The 18,292-nt window shown below is 37.7% G+C and overlaps 1 protein-coding gene across 1 annotated transcript in view; it reads left to right on the top strand.

The window, feature by feature from the left end:
- LOC142344931 (NEDD4 family-interacting protein 1-like) overlaps positions 1-18,085 on the top strand; it is a 98,738-nt gene extending 80,653 nt beyond the window's left edge. The window contains exons 2-5 of the mRNA XM_075397016.1: positions 12,410-12,461; positions 12,554-12,775; positions 16,781-16,889; positions 17,084-18,085. Coding sequence (XP_075253131.1) covers positions 12,444-12,461; positions 12,554-12,775; positions 16,781-16,889; positions 17,084-17,424 — 690 coding nt within the window. The 5' untranslated portion in view covers positions 12,410-12,443 and the 3' untranslated portion in view covers positions 17,425-18,085. The remainder of the gene's footprint in view (positions 1-12,409; positions 12,462-12,553; positions 12,776-16,780; positions 16,890-17,083) is intronic.
- Positions 18,086-18,292: the final 207 nt, after the last annotated feature.

Consider the following 18,292-nt stretch of genomic DNA (forward strand, 5'->3'; position numbering starts at 1 on the left):
AGTAGCTAGAATAACGCCGAAGAAACATTTTATTGTGCTACAACGGGCAAGCTCTGCATCGGTATAACTTCCAAAAAAAACATAACTTCCAACACAATAAAAAAACATTTCCTTCAAAACAAAAAGGAGTCGATTTCCAGCTTCATTGAACTATACAACCCATAATCTCAACAATTGAACAGACTGTAGAATAAACTGTCAAAAATGTTGGTTTGTACAGAAAGCGACTAATTGATTAAAATTATGTAAATTATTAAAACTAGCCGAATGATTTTCCAAGAAACAAGTCAGATAAAATTTAACGAAATTTGCTGTCATCGTTATAGTTGAACCAAATCGAGCTGATAGGCAACGCTTTGTCGCTAACAAAGTCAATTAAAAACTTCAGACGCTTATCCAGAAAAAACATCAATGGCCTGCGTATGATGAATTCGTAGTTTTCTTTTACTGCAAGTTGTTTCGACTTCATGTTAAATGCAGACGACGATCTAAATTAATGGTACTCTACAACTCCACCAATTTTATAACCGTTTCTGTGTCATGATTTTCGATGTTAACAAGTAATTTTTATCAACTTTTCTTGTTTACATTGAAAATTATAACAAAGAAACGGTTCACAGCTTTTCAATTTAGTGCATAAGGTTGGATTAATTTTCCAATTTCTTACTCCTGTCGAAGACAAATAGTCATTAAAAATTGATTTGAAGGCTTCATTTATGAAGTGAAAATTGTAAAGTACAACATTAAAAAAGTACAAAATGTCATGTACAAAAAATTTTAACTCGACCAAGTAGTTCATTGTACTTGCGTCATTGAAAAAAGCAAAATGTTGTATGTTGTTTGCAGTAAAATGGGATCCGTTGATCACTTCATCATCATATGAAGAAAACAGGAATAGTTTTGCGACCAAGGATGACCCCAGTTTAGCTACACTGTTTGCACAAAGAACGCATTGAAATCTTTGTCTCGAATCAATGCAAGTGAAGATTAATTTAGGTTTGCATCCCGGGTCGAGGTAAGAAATGCGCTGAAATGCGCTAATTTTTCAAAAAATTCAGCGCAAAAACCTTACATAAAAATGCGCTGAAATGCGCTGAAACTTGGCAAGAAAAGCGCTGAAAACCATTGAGTTTTCAAAAATAGGTATCACTGAGAATCGAACCCTGCTCTCCGGTGACGTAGCCATTACTCTATCCACTGTGCTATTGATTCATGCATTTCTTTCTATTCACTTTGATTTTATATTAATAGACAGTTTCGGAAGAAATGCATTGAAATTATGTAAGAAGTGCGCTGAAAATTCAGCGCATTTCTTAACATATTTTCAGCGCTTTCCAGCGCATTTTTTAGAAAAAGTTTATCGTTAATGTAAAAGCAGTTTAAATGGTTAAAAATTTAAGAAGCGGTGTCAAAAAGTATTGAATTCCGCTAATAATTTTTCAGCGCATTTCAGCGCAAAATTATGTTAGATTTTTGCGCTGAAAAATTCGAAAAATCAGCGCGATTCAGCTCATTTCAGCGCATTTCAGCGCATTTCAGCGAATTCAACTCTTTCTTACATAATTTTAGCACATTCACCGCATTTCGTACAAAATAATGCGCTGAAACGGCGCTGACATCTCGACCCGGGATTTAATAAGGTTTAATTTGCTTAATGGCTTAATGAAAAACTTCAAAGAATGATTGAAATTGGGCATGTGGTTGGTGGAATGTGTGAGCACCGGAATTCACAAGGAACACAATTTTGAACTAATAAAAAAACAAATTGTCTAATTATTTTCCGCATTGTGTTTGCTTGACCTGACCATTAGAATGCTGAATCGGAAATGGTCAGACATTTATCTAGACCGGAAGCATTTTCGTTTTTGCGAAATCGCTTGTTGCTAAAGTGTTTTCGGACGATCATCCATTAGACGAAAAACCTTTAAAATTTGAGGGAAAAAATTCGAATGTGAAAAAGCTGACAATATAAACATCCGATATTTTTCTGAAAGTCTCAATAGTCTATAAAAATCCTTTTTCTCTCACAATGAGTACTTCTCCAATTCTGATAACATTTCAACGATGACGACAAACAACCACGAGCAAATCAAGTAAAATTCTAGTAAATCAAGTAAGAAAATACTCCTTCAACTCTGTTCCGATCCCAGTGCTTTTGTACCACCGTTACAAAACAGGTGTCGCTATAATGCACGTTCCGTTCTTTTTCAGTTTACTTAGTTTAAATAATTCGTCAATTTATATCAAGTCAAACTATTTGGTTAAATTTTATGGAGAAAAACTTTCAGGTAACAGCTGCGAGGCTTATCGGGGAAAGAATCGTTAATTGTATATGTCAAAAACTGCGTCTTCAGATCTTGATACATATTTTTAGCTTGCAATTGAATAACCATAAACATCTTTTTTCATCCAAAAACTTTTCAGGATGGTTACTAATGATGAAATATTTCCCAATCAATCGATTGATAGACCATGATCCAAAATTGATTTTTTATTTTTCTGTCAATCAGTCATAGAGATTTGAAATTCCTTTTTTGCTGAGCAAAGCAATATTGTAAACTGTTACGTAGTCACTGACAATAATTTTTATGTCTCTAAGTCATCACTCAGATACTAAAAATGTTCTTTGCAATCTTTGCAATCCTTTAGAATGAAAATTGTTCTGACAAAAATTATTTTCACTAGAAATAGTGCCCCACAATATTTGTAGGGCTTTGACTGTATTTACTTTTAATTCAATGCATTGCACTCAAGTTGATATAAAAGTGTTGATCTATTCTTCCTCTAGAGGGGGAACTTGAGATTTTTCCTGTTTGAACTGTCAAAAACTGAGATGATAAAACAGCGAGACAACTTATCGAATAAGAAGAACATCATTTGACTCCAGGGAAACTAAGGAAATTGCATCTAAGAAAATTGAGCTCTCTTTTATAGTTTGACATAGTCAAATTGTGAAAAAGAAATTAAATAAAACCCTCATGAGCAATCTGATTCAGTTTTATCATCTTTTTTACTTTAATACATTGTAAAACTTCTAAAACCGTGTATATAAAAATCATCAAGTTCTCAGAATAGCAGAGTTGTGAATATTGAAAAGTTCAAATATGTCTGAGGTGGTACTCTGGGTCACGTTGATCTCTGATTGAATATTTGTCTCTATAATTCTGATAACTGCAATTAGTCTTCTCGATTTGAATTTCCATTACGGTTCCATTCCGTTTTCCATTCCATTCCATTCCGTTTTCCATTCCGTTTTCCATTCCGTTTTCCATTCCATTTTCCATTCCATTTTCCATTCCGGATCCATTCAGGAGGAAAATAATTTTTTAAACTGTTTAGCATTCACTGGCAGAATTTTGCAACTTTTCTGTCCAAACTATCACTCAGATATTAAAAAAAGGAATTGGAATTTGTCATGCGGGCAATTGTTCCGACACAATATTTTACTTGAAACAGTGCCTCCCATTTTCTGCGTGCTAAACTCATAATGACGCATTTTTGGTTGTATTTAACTTAAACGCAGTGCATTGCATGGTGGTTAGGTCATGTAAGTAAATCTCAAGCGGAGAGCGCTAATATCAGGGTAAATGCTTAGCAACCTGAACAAAACCATGTGAACACTAAAACTTTGGCGAAAAGCAAACCAGTTTTTTGTGCAAGAATGCGGTCGCAAATACCGCTTATACATAGATTGGAGGTTATTTTTAAATTTCTGCAGTAAAAGTGTAAATTTTGCGATCTTCTAAATTCCCAGAAAAGTGCCATTTTGTTAACAAAAAATCATGAAATAATGTATTGAAGCAGCAAAATTTAGTGCAATCCGCTTAGTGACAAATAAACGGTTTTTTAGGTCCATAAACTGTGCATTCGAAAACCCTGAGCGTTAAATAGAGCTGCTATAGGGTTAGTGGGTCAAACATTTGACAAGAACCTCGAGAGTGCAAGGGAGCAACGTAATATTTCGTTGTGGAAATATTAGCAAAAAGATTATCAACTTCTTCTGAAGTAAAATTCACGTGGTTCCGACAATTCCATGGTCCATTCAAACAACGCATAGAACAGATATTGCGCACAACTTCACTATAAAAATTCTTAGTCAGATTTTTAACCAAGTTGATGTTGCGAGCTTTGTTTCTCTTGCGAATGAGAAATTGACGTAATTGGTAACTTGGAGAAGGTCACAGCTAGAAATTTTAACCAAATTTAGAGGACAATAGTAATCACAATAATAGAACACGGTAGAACAAAATTTTGTTTAGATCGCGAAAAAATGTACTTCAGACCTTGTGAGAAATGCGAGTTATGCACAGCATTGTAAGAGTGGTACTGAACATATTTGTTGTGACTAAAAACAGGTGGCAGGGAGGCATACAAAAACATAAAACAGTGGTCAGTATCCAGTTTGTTTGTAGGAAGTGCCACGTTTGAACGGATTAGAGGCCGTAGAGAAAAGTAATCTGCCTTCGCTTTTCTCCGTGCTTTACTTTCGCAAAAAGGCGGAATAGCCATAGCACGATTTGACATTAATATAGACAAATTCATTATAGTATGTTTAATGTAGAGTTTACGCTGCTAAATGTTAACTTTAGACAGATAATTTATAACTTATAGCCACAAACCAGATTTTTCAGAATTTATAACCACAAGACATCATCGAGCTACAACACACACAGGATTTGTCATCAAGATCGAATGAATTGTTCAAAATGCCAAAGACTAAGGACAGAAAAATTGCGAAAATAATTCGTCTTCGGCACATCTCGACTGGCCGACAAAGTAAACCACTTGATTAATTTCAGTTACTTGACTGGACTCATAAATCGACTAGAAACGAAATATACAGCTCCTCTGGGATTTCGTGGAGACGAAATTCAACGAAAACAACATGGGCACCTGACAGCTTGCATGCGACTGCCAAAACTGGAAATAAAGTAGACAATTTTTTGAACTGAATGCATGGATTAAATGCCATTCAGATTAGAACAAAATGAACAATAATAAGGAAAAATCATTTTAGCTGCCATTAAGAGGGTTCATCATAATCAGATAAAAATGAAAATTTAATCCAAAAACAAAATAAATTGAGTGGAGTAGTTGTTTTTGTTGTTGTTGTTGTTGTTGTTGTTTTTGTTGTTGTTGTTGTTGTTGTTGTTGTTGTTGTTGTTGTTGTTGTTGTTGTTGTTGTTGTTGGGGTTTTGCAGTTGCCTGCAGGGATAAGTAAGTCTCAGTTGTCTTTATTTTAAAGTGTTTTCTCGTGCTTCTGCGCAAATGACAGCCGCAGAACTATTGCCACGTTCAGATGTTTTGTTTATCGAATCTTCCATTGACAAACTTCCTCATAAAAGATAGCAATCTGTTTATTAGACCTAACTTGTTGACGTAATTGTTGACTTGTAATTTTGATGTATCGATAAATTCGTTTTTACTAATCGCGTCGTTTGATAGTAAAAAATGAATTCGAGTTATTTCGCTTCAAGAACAATTAATTCGCTGGTAAGATGTTTAAAACTCTTAGTTGACTGACATAAGAAGCCGCTTTGTATCGCATAAAATGTCAAAATATAAGGAAGGAGCAATGCGAAAAAAAGGGGGATGTTGTTTGGAAATGCTTTGAATTTGAAAACTCATCAACTGATAACCAATTTAGAAAAGGAAAATTATTTGACGGATATGTAGATGAAAAAATTTGCACCGCAAAAGACTACCCCAAGAAATTGCTTCAATTAGGAAACAATTTGCATTAAAACTTGGAATTCACAATGGAAAAAATGGATGACAAATATCAACTAGCCTTCCAGGATACGGCACACAACGTTGATGAACAAAAAAAGTCTCTTGTAAATGGTACTAGAAGCCAACAGACACTGAAACAATTCTAAACTTCTATAGTTAAGCTCCCCTCCACCATAAAGGAAATGTTGTAGAGAAGGTACTAATCATAGGCTTTTTTGATCTGCAAGCAACTGCCCTTACTTTGACGAAGCCCTAAAAATAAATGAATATACATTGCAAAAGAACCAATATCCGGAAATTTGGTGGTCGGAAATTATTAATCAGAAAATTGGAATAGTTTTAGGTGACTATAAAAAAAGTAGTATTAGTAGTAGTAGTTGTAGTTGGAATTCGGCCAGGAGATATCTTCATCTGCTGGCACGGGGATTGTCTCCCTTTTTCTTTCGTGATGGTGAATGATGGCAAATTACACTCTCCACGTCGCACTGACAAGTTCGTTGTAATTTGCGTTGAAGTAAGTCCAGAGAACACGTAGTAGTCGTTGTTTTAGGCCAGTGGAGTTATTGATGTCGATCGTTGCTGGCAGTCTGTTGACGAGGGCACCGGTACGGAAGAAAAAGCTCTGCTCGCTTTGGCTTTTACGTGGTTTGCGGTGGTCAAATCTAACGTCGTGTGAAGATCGGATGTAACGAGTGCATTTCCTCAAACAAAGGTATGGATTAAAATCGATATCAAAATATCCCGTCATACATTTGGATAGAGTGAGCAGATCTTGTAATTGCATGTATAATGACAGGGGAAATATTCCAGCTTTTAACAGGAGCTCTTTGTAAGGACTGTTTCGGTCCGAGCAAACCCATTTAAGAGCCCGTTTCTGGACATTTTCTAATGATTTCAAATTGTCGATATTGGCATACCAGCAACTACTGCCGTAAATAAGAACAAGGAATATCATGGATTTGAAAAGATTCAGTTTAACAGACATGGTAAGAAGGGGCGAGCTCCTTTTCAACAGGCATAAAACACCTATCGCTTTATTACATGCTTCTCCAATGTGATCAGCCCATTTAAGATCTCGGGATATCAACAAACCCAAGTGTTTTTGCACAATATGTTTTTGTATCTCGTTGCCACCTAAAAAGAAAAACGACTTGGCTGAATTGCCGAAGTCAAGATGGGTGAATTTCTTAATGTTAAGTGGTAGTTTGTTATGATCACTCCACTTTTAAAGTCCAGCTGAAAGAGCAATGAGGAGCTGTTGATTGAGATGAATTTCGCATCGTCGGCACATAGCAGGGGTTGGCAAATCTTGAAGTTGAGAGGCAAATCATTTATATAAAGAAGAAGGAGAAGGCTGGCGAGGATTGAGCCTTGTGGGACCCCACTGGTAATCGGAATTTCTTCGGAAAAGGTTCCGCTGATTCGCACACGTTGAGTTCTGTTCGCTAATTATGATTGCAGCAATTTAAAAACTCTGCCACGAATTCCAATTTTATATAGTTTCTGTAACAAAATCCCGTGATCGACATTGTTGAAAGCGTTTTCGTAGTCAGTGTAAATGACGTGAATTTCGTCGTCAGAATCTAGGGAATTGTAGATTTTCTCAAGCTATATTAGTAGTTGAGTGATACAAGAGCGTTGCTTCCGGAATCCGAATTGAGAATCCCTGAAATAGGGTGATGCGTATCTATAAAGAGAATCAAACAAAATTCGCTAGAAAAATTTTGAGATAATACAAAGGAGTGATATTTGCCTGTAGTTTTCTACATTCGCTTTAGAACCTTTTTTAAAAGTTGAACTGACAATAGAGCTTTTCCAGCATACAAGAAAAACACCCGTTTGCTTTATTTTGTAGAACACTGATGCCATGGACTTGCTGATGGTTTTAGCACACATTTTAAAAAGGATTGGAGGTATTCCGTCTGGGCCCACGGCTTTCGTAACATCAAGATTTTCACATATAGTACGAATTTTACTTTAAGATACGTCAAAAATCAAGCAAGGGTTCTCAACTTCGACCTCTTGCACAGGTACAAAATCGCTAGATACAGTAAATATAGATGCGAAGAATTTTGAGAACAAACGACATTGCGACTTCGAATCAGTGGCAATTTCATTTATATAAGAGACAGAAGCAGGAATACATGTTGACTTGAAAGTTCGAAAGTATTTGAAAAGCTTGCTTGTAGATCTTGTATTTGCTAGCCGACGTTCAAAGTTAGCACGGTCTTGTTCGATACTTCGTTGGCAAGATCTTTGCAACAATTTAATCTTCTCATAGTTACAAGGCTGATTACGTTTTACAGTATAAAGTTTTTTGATCAGGTTCGAAGTAGTTTAAGTTACCCAAGGTGATAATTGAGATCTGTGCCTTTTTCTCCGTGGAACTGTCTGGAATATGAATAGTCTTATCCAATTCTACCATTGTTCAATTAGAACATTTACGTTGCTCCAACAAATTTCTGAGAATGGTTTAGTTTTTATGAGGGCATTGAGTTTATCAAAATCGGAGTTGCAATAACTAAAGCTAGCATCTGGTTTTCCAGGTTGCATGTATAATGACTGAAAATTGGGAATTGATAGTTGAGTTAATATACTGAAATGATTAGACAGCAAGTTGATCGATTCATAACCGATTTTGCAGGAGGATACATCGATGTCTTTGCTGATAAAAATAAGATCTAGGATACCTGATGCTGCAGTAGGAAAGTCGATTATCTGTATCAAATCGTTATCCAACATGAGATCAACAAAAGTTTGGTTGTCTGGAGTAGCGGAGGAGTAGCTTTTCCAATCAATGTCAGGTAAATTGAAGTCACCATAGATAATAATATAAGTAACCTGAGATGAATGTTTTAGAACGTCTTCAAGCAAAATATTCAAAGATGATTGTCCCATGGAATAAGGGCTATCATTGGGCGGATTCTATAAGCAGACTATCAGAACACGGTGTTCTCCCATTGTGACTACACAAGCTACGAGCATACCTGCAGGTATACCATCCAAACAAATTTGTTCTGATGCCAAATCAGAACGTACGCCAATCAAAACACCTCCATGTTTTGATTTCCCGTGACTGGGGTCTCTTTCTGATCGATAAGTTGTGAAGCTTGGTAGAAATAGTTCCGTGTCTAGAAAATTGCTGTAAAGCCAAGTTTCTGTAATCATAAAGAAAGTGAGTGCAAGTAGATTTATGTGGTTAGCAAATGTAGTCCTTCTCTCACGACTCAATAGGCTCCGAATGTTAAATGCGAGGAATGTTATATTGTCTGACTTTAAATTATTTAGTCATAGGGCGTGGGAATCGTTTTTTGTCGAGATTTCGTTACCGTTGTAGAATAACTTCAGATTTATAATTTTGAATTTTGTCTTGTCGCAACTCTCTTCGGAGATCAATTTCCACTTTTTGTGAGACAATTTTTTCTCTTCTGTTGCTCTTCTTTCGACAAGGAGTGATTCTCAACAATGTTTGTGTTGTTTTCCTCGTTGTGTCGTTTCAATCGATAGTTGCGTGCTAAAATTTTTCGAGCGGCCCAAGGATTATTGAATGTAACTAGTAAAGATCGTGGTTTGTTGTCGGCTTTGAATTTCCCTAGGCGACGAATATTTGTTACGCAGCAATCATCTTCATCTAGGCAATTGAGTATGTATGCTACGTTTCTAATTTCATGTGTCACAATATCACCTGATTTAGGCTTTTTACTCGAGTCGGGATTTGGAAATTCACTTACTCCAGATATAGTAATTTCCATATCCAATTTGCTGTTCATATCAGTGTTTAACTGATTACCTGAATTTTTATCTGGGGCTAAAGTTAAGGAAGGTGACTTAGCTTTTAACTCGACATTTGCAGTTTTTATCTCGGCAAGGCCCGCTTCCACGTCTGCTCGAAATTCAGCGTCTGATGTGTTCTTCAGTTTTGTCAGTTTCTTCATAGTCCTGCTGCATAGCACACAAAACCATAAGACGCCTTCTAGTTCAAGAATGTTCAGTGCTTGGGCAGGTATGTTTGTACAACTCACATGAATCCAGCATCCACAATTGTCACGAAGAATTGAGTTGTCAGTCTCATTCCGGTCTGTCGAACATTTGGAGCACTGAGGAGGTCCACTTTCACTGATCCCCCTTGTAGTGACCGTTGCTCGAGCATACATTTATATCAAACTGCAAAACCACACACCAGTGGAACACAAGTCAAACGGTAAGGTTAAGCAGAGTGACATACCCACACTTCTTGTAGAAAAACATTAAGCGAATGTTGTTGCAGATCACGCGCGATCGATTGGCGTATAGGAGATTGGTGCAATGTGTCGTAAAAATTCAAGACTCTGGAAGAGTTACATATAGCAGAGAGCAAGCCAATGGTGTTGATGCTGCCAATGGTGATGATACTGATGATGCTAGATATAGCGAAAACATTTGTATTGTAAATAGAACAACTTTACATTAAATTTATAATTGACTTAACTTTTAACAACCGCTTTGTTATAGGTTATTCATCGAACAGTCTGCTTTTGAAAGCAGTCTTCTGCATGTCTGATCGTGTTAATGCCACACTCGAAAAACCGTGAAGAGGAATCCCTAAAATTAGATTTTTAGAGGACAAGTTTGCTGGCTGCTCTTACTTGGTACGCAATTTTCTAAGAATGCAGACCACTTTACTTGCTTTCTTTAGTCCCTCTTCAATGTGAGCTCGCCATGATTGTTTTAAAGTTGTATTAATTCACAGGTCTTTTAATCTTTTATCTTTCGGAGGAATAAGATCAAACTGTGATATCCTATGAAAACTAGTTTTGTATATTTGTCCATTGCTAGTTCTATATTGTTTCTTCGGACCCAAATAGCAATGGAAATCATTTCATTCTGTGCTTTTTGCAGAAACCATTGAACGAGAAAGTTTTTAGAGCATCTGCAAACATGAACGAATTATCAAAAACACAAGTGGCAAATCATTTACGAAGATGCAGAACAGGAGTGGTCCAAGTAGTGAACCTTTTGGAACTCCACTTGTGCAGGTCAATGATTTGAAACTAAGTTTTTCGACACGCATATTTTTTTCCATTTTCTCAAATAGTCTATAAGCACCTCGAGCATGCATCCACCCATTCCTATACCAGCAACTTTAGTATAAAGTGAGTGACTTTTTCAATGGCCTTCGAGAAGTTAGAAGTTAGTATAAAAGCCATGATATCAGGATGGGGGTCATCGATCGCCTCATGTATTTTTTAAAAAAATAATAGCATTTTGGTTTGGATATATCTGTTCTTTACAGAACCGTGCTGATACTGAGCAAGATAATAGCTTAAATGTTTGCAGAGAACTTCGCAAACACATTTTTTAAACACTTTACTGTGGATATCTAATATAGACAGTCGTTGGTAGTTTTCAACTTTTAGTGGATTTATCAAAAGACTGACAACGGTCTGTACGTAGAAAAGAAAAACCGGAAATATATATTTGAGAACCAGTAATATCTTCATCATTTAGCCACGTTTCGGTAATTGCACAATTTTGTACAATCAATTGTAAAATATCAGGAGCAGTAAATGTAAAGGCATTGGTCCTTTTCATTGATCGACAATTGATTGATACTGGGTGCATGAAATAGTCAGTCCAGCTTTACTTCAGTGTCATTGTTTCAGGTTTCTAATACGAAGTAATTTGCGATCTTTTTGTAACGTCTGACTTAAATTCTGCTGTATCCAAGTCTACAAAGGCATCATTTTTCGGTGAATTCTTGCAACTATCACTGCGATAGATAGGACTGATACAACCTGATTTAAAAGAATAGATGTCCAGCGTGATCCAGTTGAATGAAGCCAGCAATTGTATCGCTCGCATGATTTCCTGTTGTCATCCGCAGAGTCAACCCTTGTTTACGCTTTTCGCATATGACATCGCAGTTAGTGGATCGAGCACGTTTATGTCGTCCTCCAACCAATACGCATATAAAACTATTTAAGTTTATCACAACCTACGAACCAATAAGGCTAAACAACGGACTTTCCAATCCTCAAGATCCGGTGCCTCTTCTGGCAAATAAGATCCTTCGTGCCTCTTCTCGCAAATAAGACAAAAACAGGTCAGGTTTTCTGGTCGACAGGCGTTGCCTCTGCGACCAGCTCCTTCGTGCCAATCCTTATCTCAAATGATTGTGTGGAGGTCAGCCCAGTGCCTGTCTAGTCTTTTTTTAAAGATGTTTTGACTGGGGCTGGACGTAACCTCTTCTGGCAGATTGTTCCAGTCTTTAGCCGCTCGCACAGTGAAGCATTTCCGTCTGCTTTCGAATCTTGCTTTTTTCGACATCACTTTCTTCTGGTTTCATCTAGAAATTCTGGCGTTAGACTTAAACAATCTGTCACTTGCATTGCTATCGTAAAACTGGTTTGTTAGCTTGTACATTTCTATCATGAAAACTGCTCATACAGCTGGAAAATACATGCAATTGTGTTGCTAAATCATTAACTACGACAGCGATTACTAATGCATAAAACTAGGCTTGGAGGTAGTGCAAGGGACAATTTCGTGCTGAGTTTGTCTGCAAAAAAATTAATGGCCCTAGCGGTAGAGGGTCTAGGTGACAAAATCCCTCCTGTCCTCCAAATTTCGTGACAAAATTATCCTCTTCAGGAAACTATGTTGATTTAGTCAAGGGTTCATCAGTTGGCTTTTTTCCAGATACTTAATGATTAAGTAAAACTTTTGCCGAGATGACTCAGTATATGAGAGTAAGTATTGGCTGATTTACATGAATTAATTGGAGAAATCTGGGAAAGATTTTTGTATCTGATACTTCTGACCTCATCATCTTATTTAACAGATTCCATCTGAGGAACCAGAATCCGATGTTCCTGCTCCTGCGTACCATGAAGATCAACAAGTTGCAAGCTCATCAAGGACTACCGAATTATCTGAAGACGATGCTGGTAAAAACAGTGAAGAAGGCGAGCAATTTGTGATGTTGCCTCCTCCTTACGGAGACAACAATGACTTGCCAACTTACGAAGAGGTTGAGAGAATAAAACGAGACGAAGAAGACAGAGTAAGTTAGAGTTTACTATTAACTCTAAGCCTAGGTTTTTGTACAGAAAAGCAAAAGTATTTTCACTTGAAAGCTGTACAAAGTTGAACCAACATTCAAGTAATTACAGGGGTTGAGATTTTGTGCTACTTTCGTTTCTTAACACGAACGGCTAAAATGCTATGGAAGTGGTCACAACTGCCATACCTTAGTTAGATATCAGGATCTACTATGAAGCATAATAGCTCCAGATATCTAAATTTACAGTAAAATTATCATGACTTCTCAATTGGACTCTATTTAAAAAATTATTGAGGAAAATCAGACTAATGAATGTCTCTACCATTTTTGTATTTTGATCAGCTATTCTCTGTAACTGTCCCATTGCTCAACAAAATATTGATCATTTAGTCGAGCAATGTTATAGTCGGATTGATGATAAAATTCTCTGTTGAATTAGCGCTCAATGAAACGAGCTAACTCTAAACGCCGAACAGCTATTTTGCCGATTTTATACTTCTGAACATTCCAAGGGTTTTATTACGGAACGGGCTTTTTTCTTTGTACAAAACAAGTACTGAACTCTCTCTACGCTCCGTTAAAGCCTTCATCTGAAAATTGCATATGTAACTCCGCTTTTCAGAACAGGAAATCCCGAAGACGCACTCATTTATAGACCTATTTCTGTCACTTTCTCTTTGTCTAAAAATCTTGAAAAGCAGTTTAGTTCGCACATAACACTTTTCTTAAAAAGGGATCAATTACTGTCTATCAGTCAGTTTGGTTATAGAAAACGAGTTTCAACAATTGATGCTACAGAACATGTTAAAATCTACAGAACAAATAAGATAAGAATTCAACAAAAAAATTGTATTCTAATTAGCAAAGATTATAGAAGATTGTCGGTTGTGCGGTATGCTGACGACACTTTTTTTACATCCAACATAAAAGAAAACTTGTCAAAAAAACTTGAAAAAAAAACATCTAAAATTATTGGCTTTGACATAGTCCCATTTAATGATGAACAAACAAATTACACAGTATATAGTATTCAGCAGCAAGAAGAGGTTAATAATTTATTTTTTTGAATGTCGACAACAAAAAATAGCAGAACCAACCAGTGTGAAGTATTTTGGCGTGGTTATTGATGTCCAACAAAAATATGTTGAAGGGAAAAAGATGTCTCACTGAATGGCTTGTGGAATAAAAGTGGAAAAAAAGTAAATACACTAATTAAAAGCTTACCTGAGAAAACAAAAATTACAATATTCAATTCAATTATAATAAATCACGTCAACTATTGAGCTTTAAGCGGATTTGAAAATAAACTTAGTCAGAACTTTTCAAAACCTTTTTTTAGTTAATCAAAACTTTTAGAAACATGTTTTAAAAGGAGAACGTACAATCGGCCCAAATATCTCAAACTTCGTTAAAAAATGTTCCCTTTTCTTTTCTCTTAAAGTATCGTTGCGCAATTTTTTGCTTACTCAGCAACGATCTTGCGGCATATAAAAATGGATCTCTCTCTCTCTCTCTCTTTTTATCATCAGAATGCAACAACATGACGGGTGACAGAAAATTACATTTGATATAAGGAGCAATAAATTTTTAGCTGATTCTCTTGTTAAAATCTATAATAGTCTGCCTTCTAATATCAGATTTAAACCAGCGATGAGAGCTTCCTTGAAAAAGAATTGAAAGAACATTTTTGGAAGGAGTTTCTGAAGGACCCATGAGTAATGATGTGCAAGATGTCATTGAAGGAATTCGATATATATTTTTATTTTAGGTCAATTTCTTTACCCAGTTTATTCTTTTTTTTAAAATTTTACTTTATCATCATCAAGGTATCAGGCATTGCTGCCCATCACCTGCCACACTCAGTGAGCCTTGAACGACAGCACGCCATCTTGACCGGTCCATCGCTACTTCTTCCACAGTTGTTTTCAATGTTTTCTCCCATGTGTTACTTCGCATTCGGGGTGGCTTCAAGACCGGCTCTAGGTGTCCTGCGACTCCTGACCTCCATGTAATTCTGATACCTCCTGGTGGTCTTTTCCAGGAGGGAGCCTTAACAAAGGTCATTGCCTCTTTCGTTATCCTCTCGTCTGACATTCGAAGCACGTGTCCGCACCATCTGAGACTCATTTGACAAAGGAGGTTGCGCATGCTGTTCGCAGCGTCTCGGTGTCAGTGGTTGGGTCCGTGCAAAGGTACAAGAGCACTGCGAACGCATGCTTTGTATACTTTACTCTTCGTGTTCGCTGTGATGCCCCTGTTGGCCCAGGAGCTCTCTTTTGTTGCGCGAAATTCGCTGTTGCTCTGCCTATTCTGGAGGATTTCCTTGTTGATGTCACCGTTGTGTTATTATGCTTCGAAGATAGTCGAAATCGGTGACGTTTTCCAATACGCGCCCGTTGCAATAGATGGTTGATGTTTCTGTATTCGAAAAAATGCATTTGGTTTTGCCTTCGGTGACTTTGAGGCCGACTTCGCCCGCGGCTGCTACCACTCTGTCAAGAAGGGTTTGAGCATCCACTCCATTATCTTCCAGTGAGCAGATGTCGTCTGCGTAATCCAGGTCGCTGATAAGTGTTTCCAGCTGAATTTCGTAGGGAGACCCTGCGGTCGCTGAGTTCAGTATCCAGACGATCAGTTAATTAAATCGGAATGGGGATAGGATGCCCCCTTGTCGCACTCCAGACCTCTGCCAACGGTTCTGAGAGAAGGTTGGTTTTCCTGACGATGCTAACTGAGTCGTGATACATGTTATTGAGGATCTTCGTGGGGAAGCTATGCAGTTCTGCAACTTGCCAGATTGCATCCCGTGTGACGCTGTCGAACGCTGCTTCAAAATCAATGAATATCATTTCTGTCTTGCGGTTGTATTCATTGCGCTGCTCTACGATTTGGCGCAAGGCGAAAATCCGGTCGCGGCAGCCTCGCTTCTTTTTAAATCCCTCCTGATTGTCACGGTCTGCGGGTTCGTAGTGCTCAGATAGCCTGTCCAATAAAATGGCTTCGATGACTTTAGAACCAATTCAAAGAAGTGAGATCCCACATAGTTGCCGGGCGTCGCCTTTTTTGTGAAACGGTAAGAGGATGGAAGTCCTCCATTCATCTGGTATTCGTTCGTCGGCTCAGACGCTGTCTAAAAGCGACTTTACCATGTCGGTCAGTGCATCACCCCCTTCAATATATAGTTCTGGTGAGATCTGATCGCAGCCGCCGGCACGTCGTTTTTGTAGCCCTCTGATGGCTTCCGCGGTTTCCCTCTTGGTGAGCGCTTCTTGAGGGGTGGCTTCCATGATTTTTGGAGGGGTATAGGCCTGATTGATGGGTTTTGGGGTCTCGTCTGAGTTTAAGAGCTGGCTAAAATGTTCTGCCCATCTGGTCATGACTTTATTGGTGTCTGTGATGCACTCACCAGTCGCGCTCTTTACGGTCTCTGTCGTGTTCTTCTTGCTGCCGTCGTGTGTCCAGATGAGTCGGTACATGTCTCTGGTGTGGCCCATTTCGTTGGACTTCTCGATCGCCGCCGTCTTCTCGTCTAGATACAAATTCTTATCCCGCATCAGGTGTTTCACTTGTTTTCTCTGAGCTGAGATCTTGGGTCTGGGTGCGCCTCTGGCTTTCATCGTCTCTCGCAAGTTGATGGCCTTAAGGGTTTCTTCTGAGATCCAAGACTTGTGGGTTGCGCGGGGAATATAAATAACGATATATTCTTAACTGTATATTGCCTCTTTACCATCTGCATTTTATTCTTATGTGGATTATAGGAAATTAACAATGTTCTTCTTTGTATTTTAATTTTGAAGCGTGAAAAGCTCAATGTCTCGAATGTTTCATAGTTTTTAAATTTTGAGATTGAAAACACGCTACTAAGGCTCTTAAGTCAATTTACAAGAAGTTTGCGTCTAGCAATTGTTTTGTTTATCGACACGAGAATTTTGTGTCGAGCGAGCTGAGTTTATTTTGGTAGTGATGCTTTAAGACTTAGGGGACGAGGTGTTGGGCGTGTTTCAGGACAACGAGAACCCCTACTCTGCACTATTAAATGGAGCAGTGACTGCTAACTTGTTCAACTCTGAACTAGAGGTCGGATCAGACTCCATCTTCCTACTCACATTCTTGAGTTAGTACTCATTCACCACTTCTTATATTGAATGAAAACTTTGCTATTCCTTCTGCCATTTTCTGGAAATTCTTCTCAATTCGGCAAAACATTAAAAGCGATAACTATTCTTGTTTCTGAAACGTCAGATTTAGAAAATTCTTATTCTAAATTTTTCGACCTGAGCTTTATCACTGCATGAATGTTTGTTTCAGTTGCTCTGATGTTCAGCTGGGTCGGATTCATGTTGACATTCTGTGTGTCCAACAGTCTGGCTGGTCGTTACGGCGCCATTTCTGGATTCGGACTCTCGTTGATCAAATGGACAGTCCTGGTTTCCCACTCACAGTATGCGGGTGAACAGACGACCTACTGGTTCAATGCCTGGGTATCCTGGCTTCTGATCATGTCGGGGGGTATGATTTTTATTCGGGGCATCTATCTGTATGTCAGGGCTAAGCAAAGGGCGCATTCATCCGTGGACAACCAGAGCAATGAGGAATCGGGCGAGGAACGACCCACTGCACGTCAATTCTCACTTTTCTATTTCTACTAAATAGAGAATGATATAGGAGTTGACAGCGTGAATAAAGGGTGTAATATCTGAACATAAAACCGCCACCGATTGCTTATTGATAGAAATTTTATTCAGTGGACAGATTTTAGGATAATAATGTTCTATCGAGAGCAAACAATGCTTTAAGATTTTGAATCAGATTAAAAGAGTCGTCGAAAATTTAGACCAACAGCTTACGTAGAGTTTTAGGTTGAACAGTATACAAATTTTCAATTTTATGCTGAACTGAACCAAAAACGTACCTCAGTTCCTCCATTAATCATCTGAGCATAAAACTACTCCAAGACTTGATAGAATAATAATGCCTGTTTCAACACTTGACGGAATTTTGTTGAACGGAAGCCGACTGTTACGTGCCAAAAATACCAGCTGAATTCTGTTTGAAAAGAAAAATAGAATATTATTTTGAGAGCAATCGGTTTCTATAGTCGATGTGTAGAATTGACGAGAAGGATTGTATTCAATGTTGTTTTGATAGCGTGTACAGTTTTAACTCTCTTCTAACAGCTTCCTTAACTATTGAGATTTCTCAATCTTCGAGGGGTTGTTTTACATACACAAAAGTTACCCCACCTCGGCATTTCTTCCCAGTTTATCCCTCTTTCAAACTATAAATAGTTCTGTATTATTGTTTTGTAGTTTAGCGTCTTCTGAGTAAAAAACTGAACCACCCAACTTACCCTCGGTGCTTGTTCTATTGTCACTAAATCTTTCCTCTCATCTGCAACTGTTTCCTTTTAACCCGACGTAAAATTTGATTATCTTTAATTAGTTTTGTTTAATGCCTTCTCACTGTATTATATAGTAGCTTTAATAGATCTTCGGACTTCTTACTAGGATTTACAAA

The sequence above is a fragment of the Convolutriloba macropyga genome, chromosome 8 (genome assembly GCF_964194025.1).
Source record: "Convolutriloba macropyga chromosome 8, txConMacr16.3, whole genome shotgun sequence".
NCBI lineage: Eukaryota > Metazoa > Xenacoelomorpha > Acoela > Convolutidae > Convolutriloba > Convolutriloba macropyga.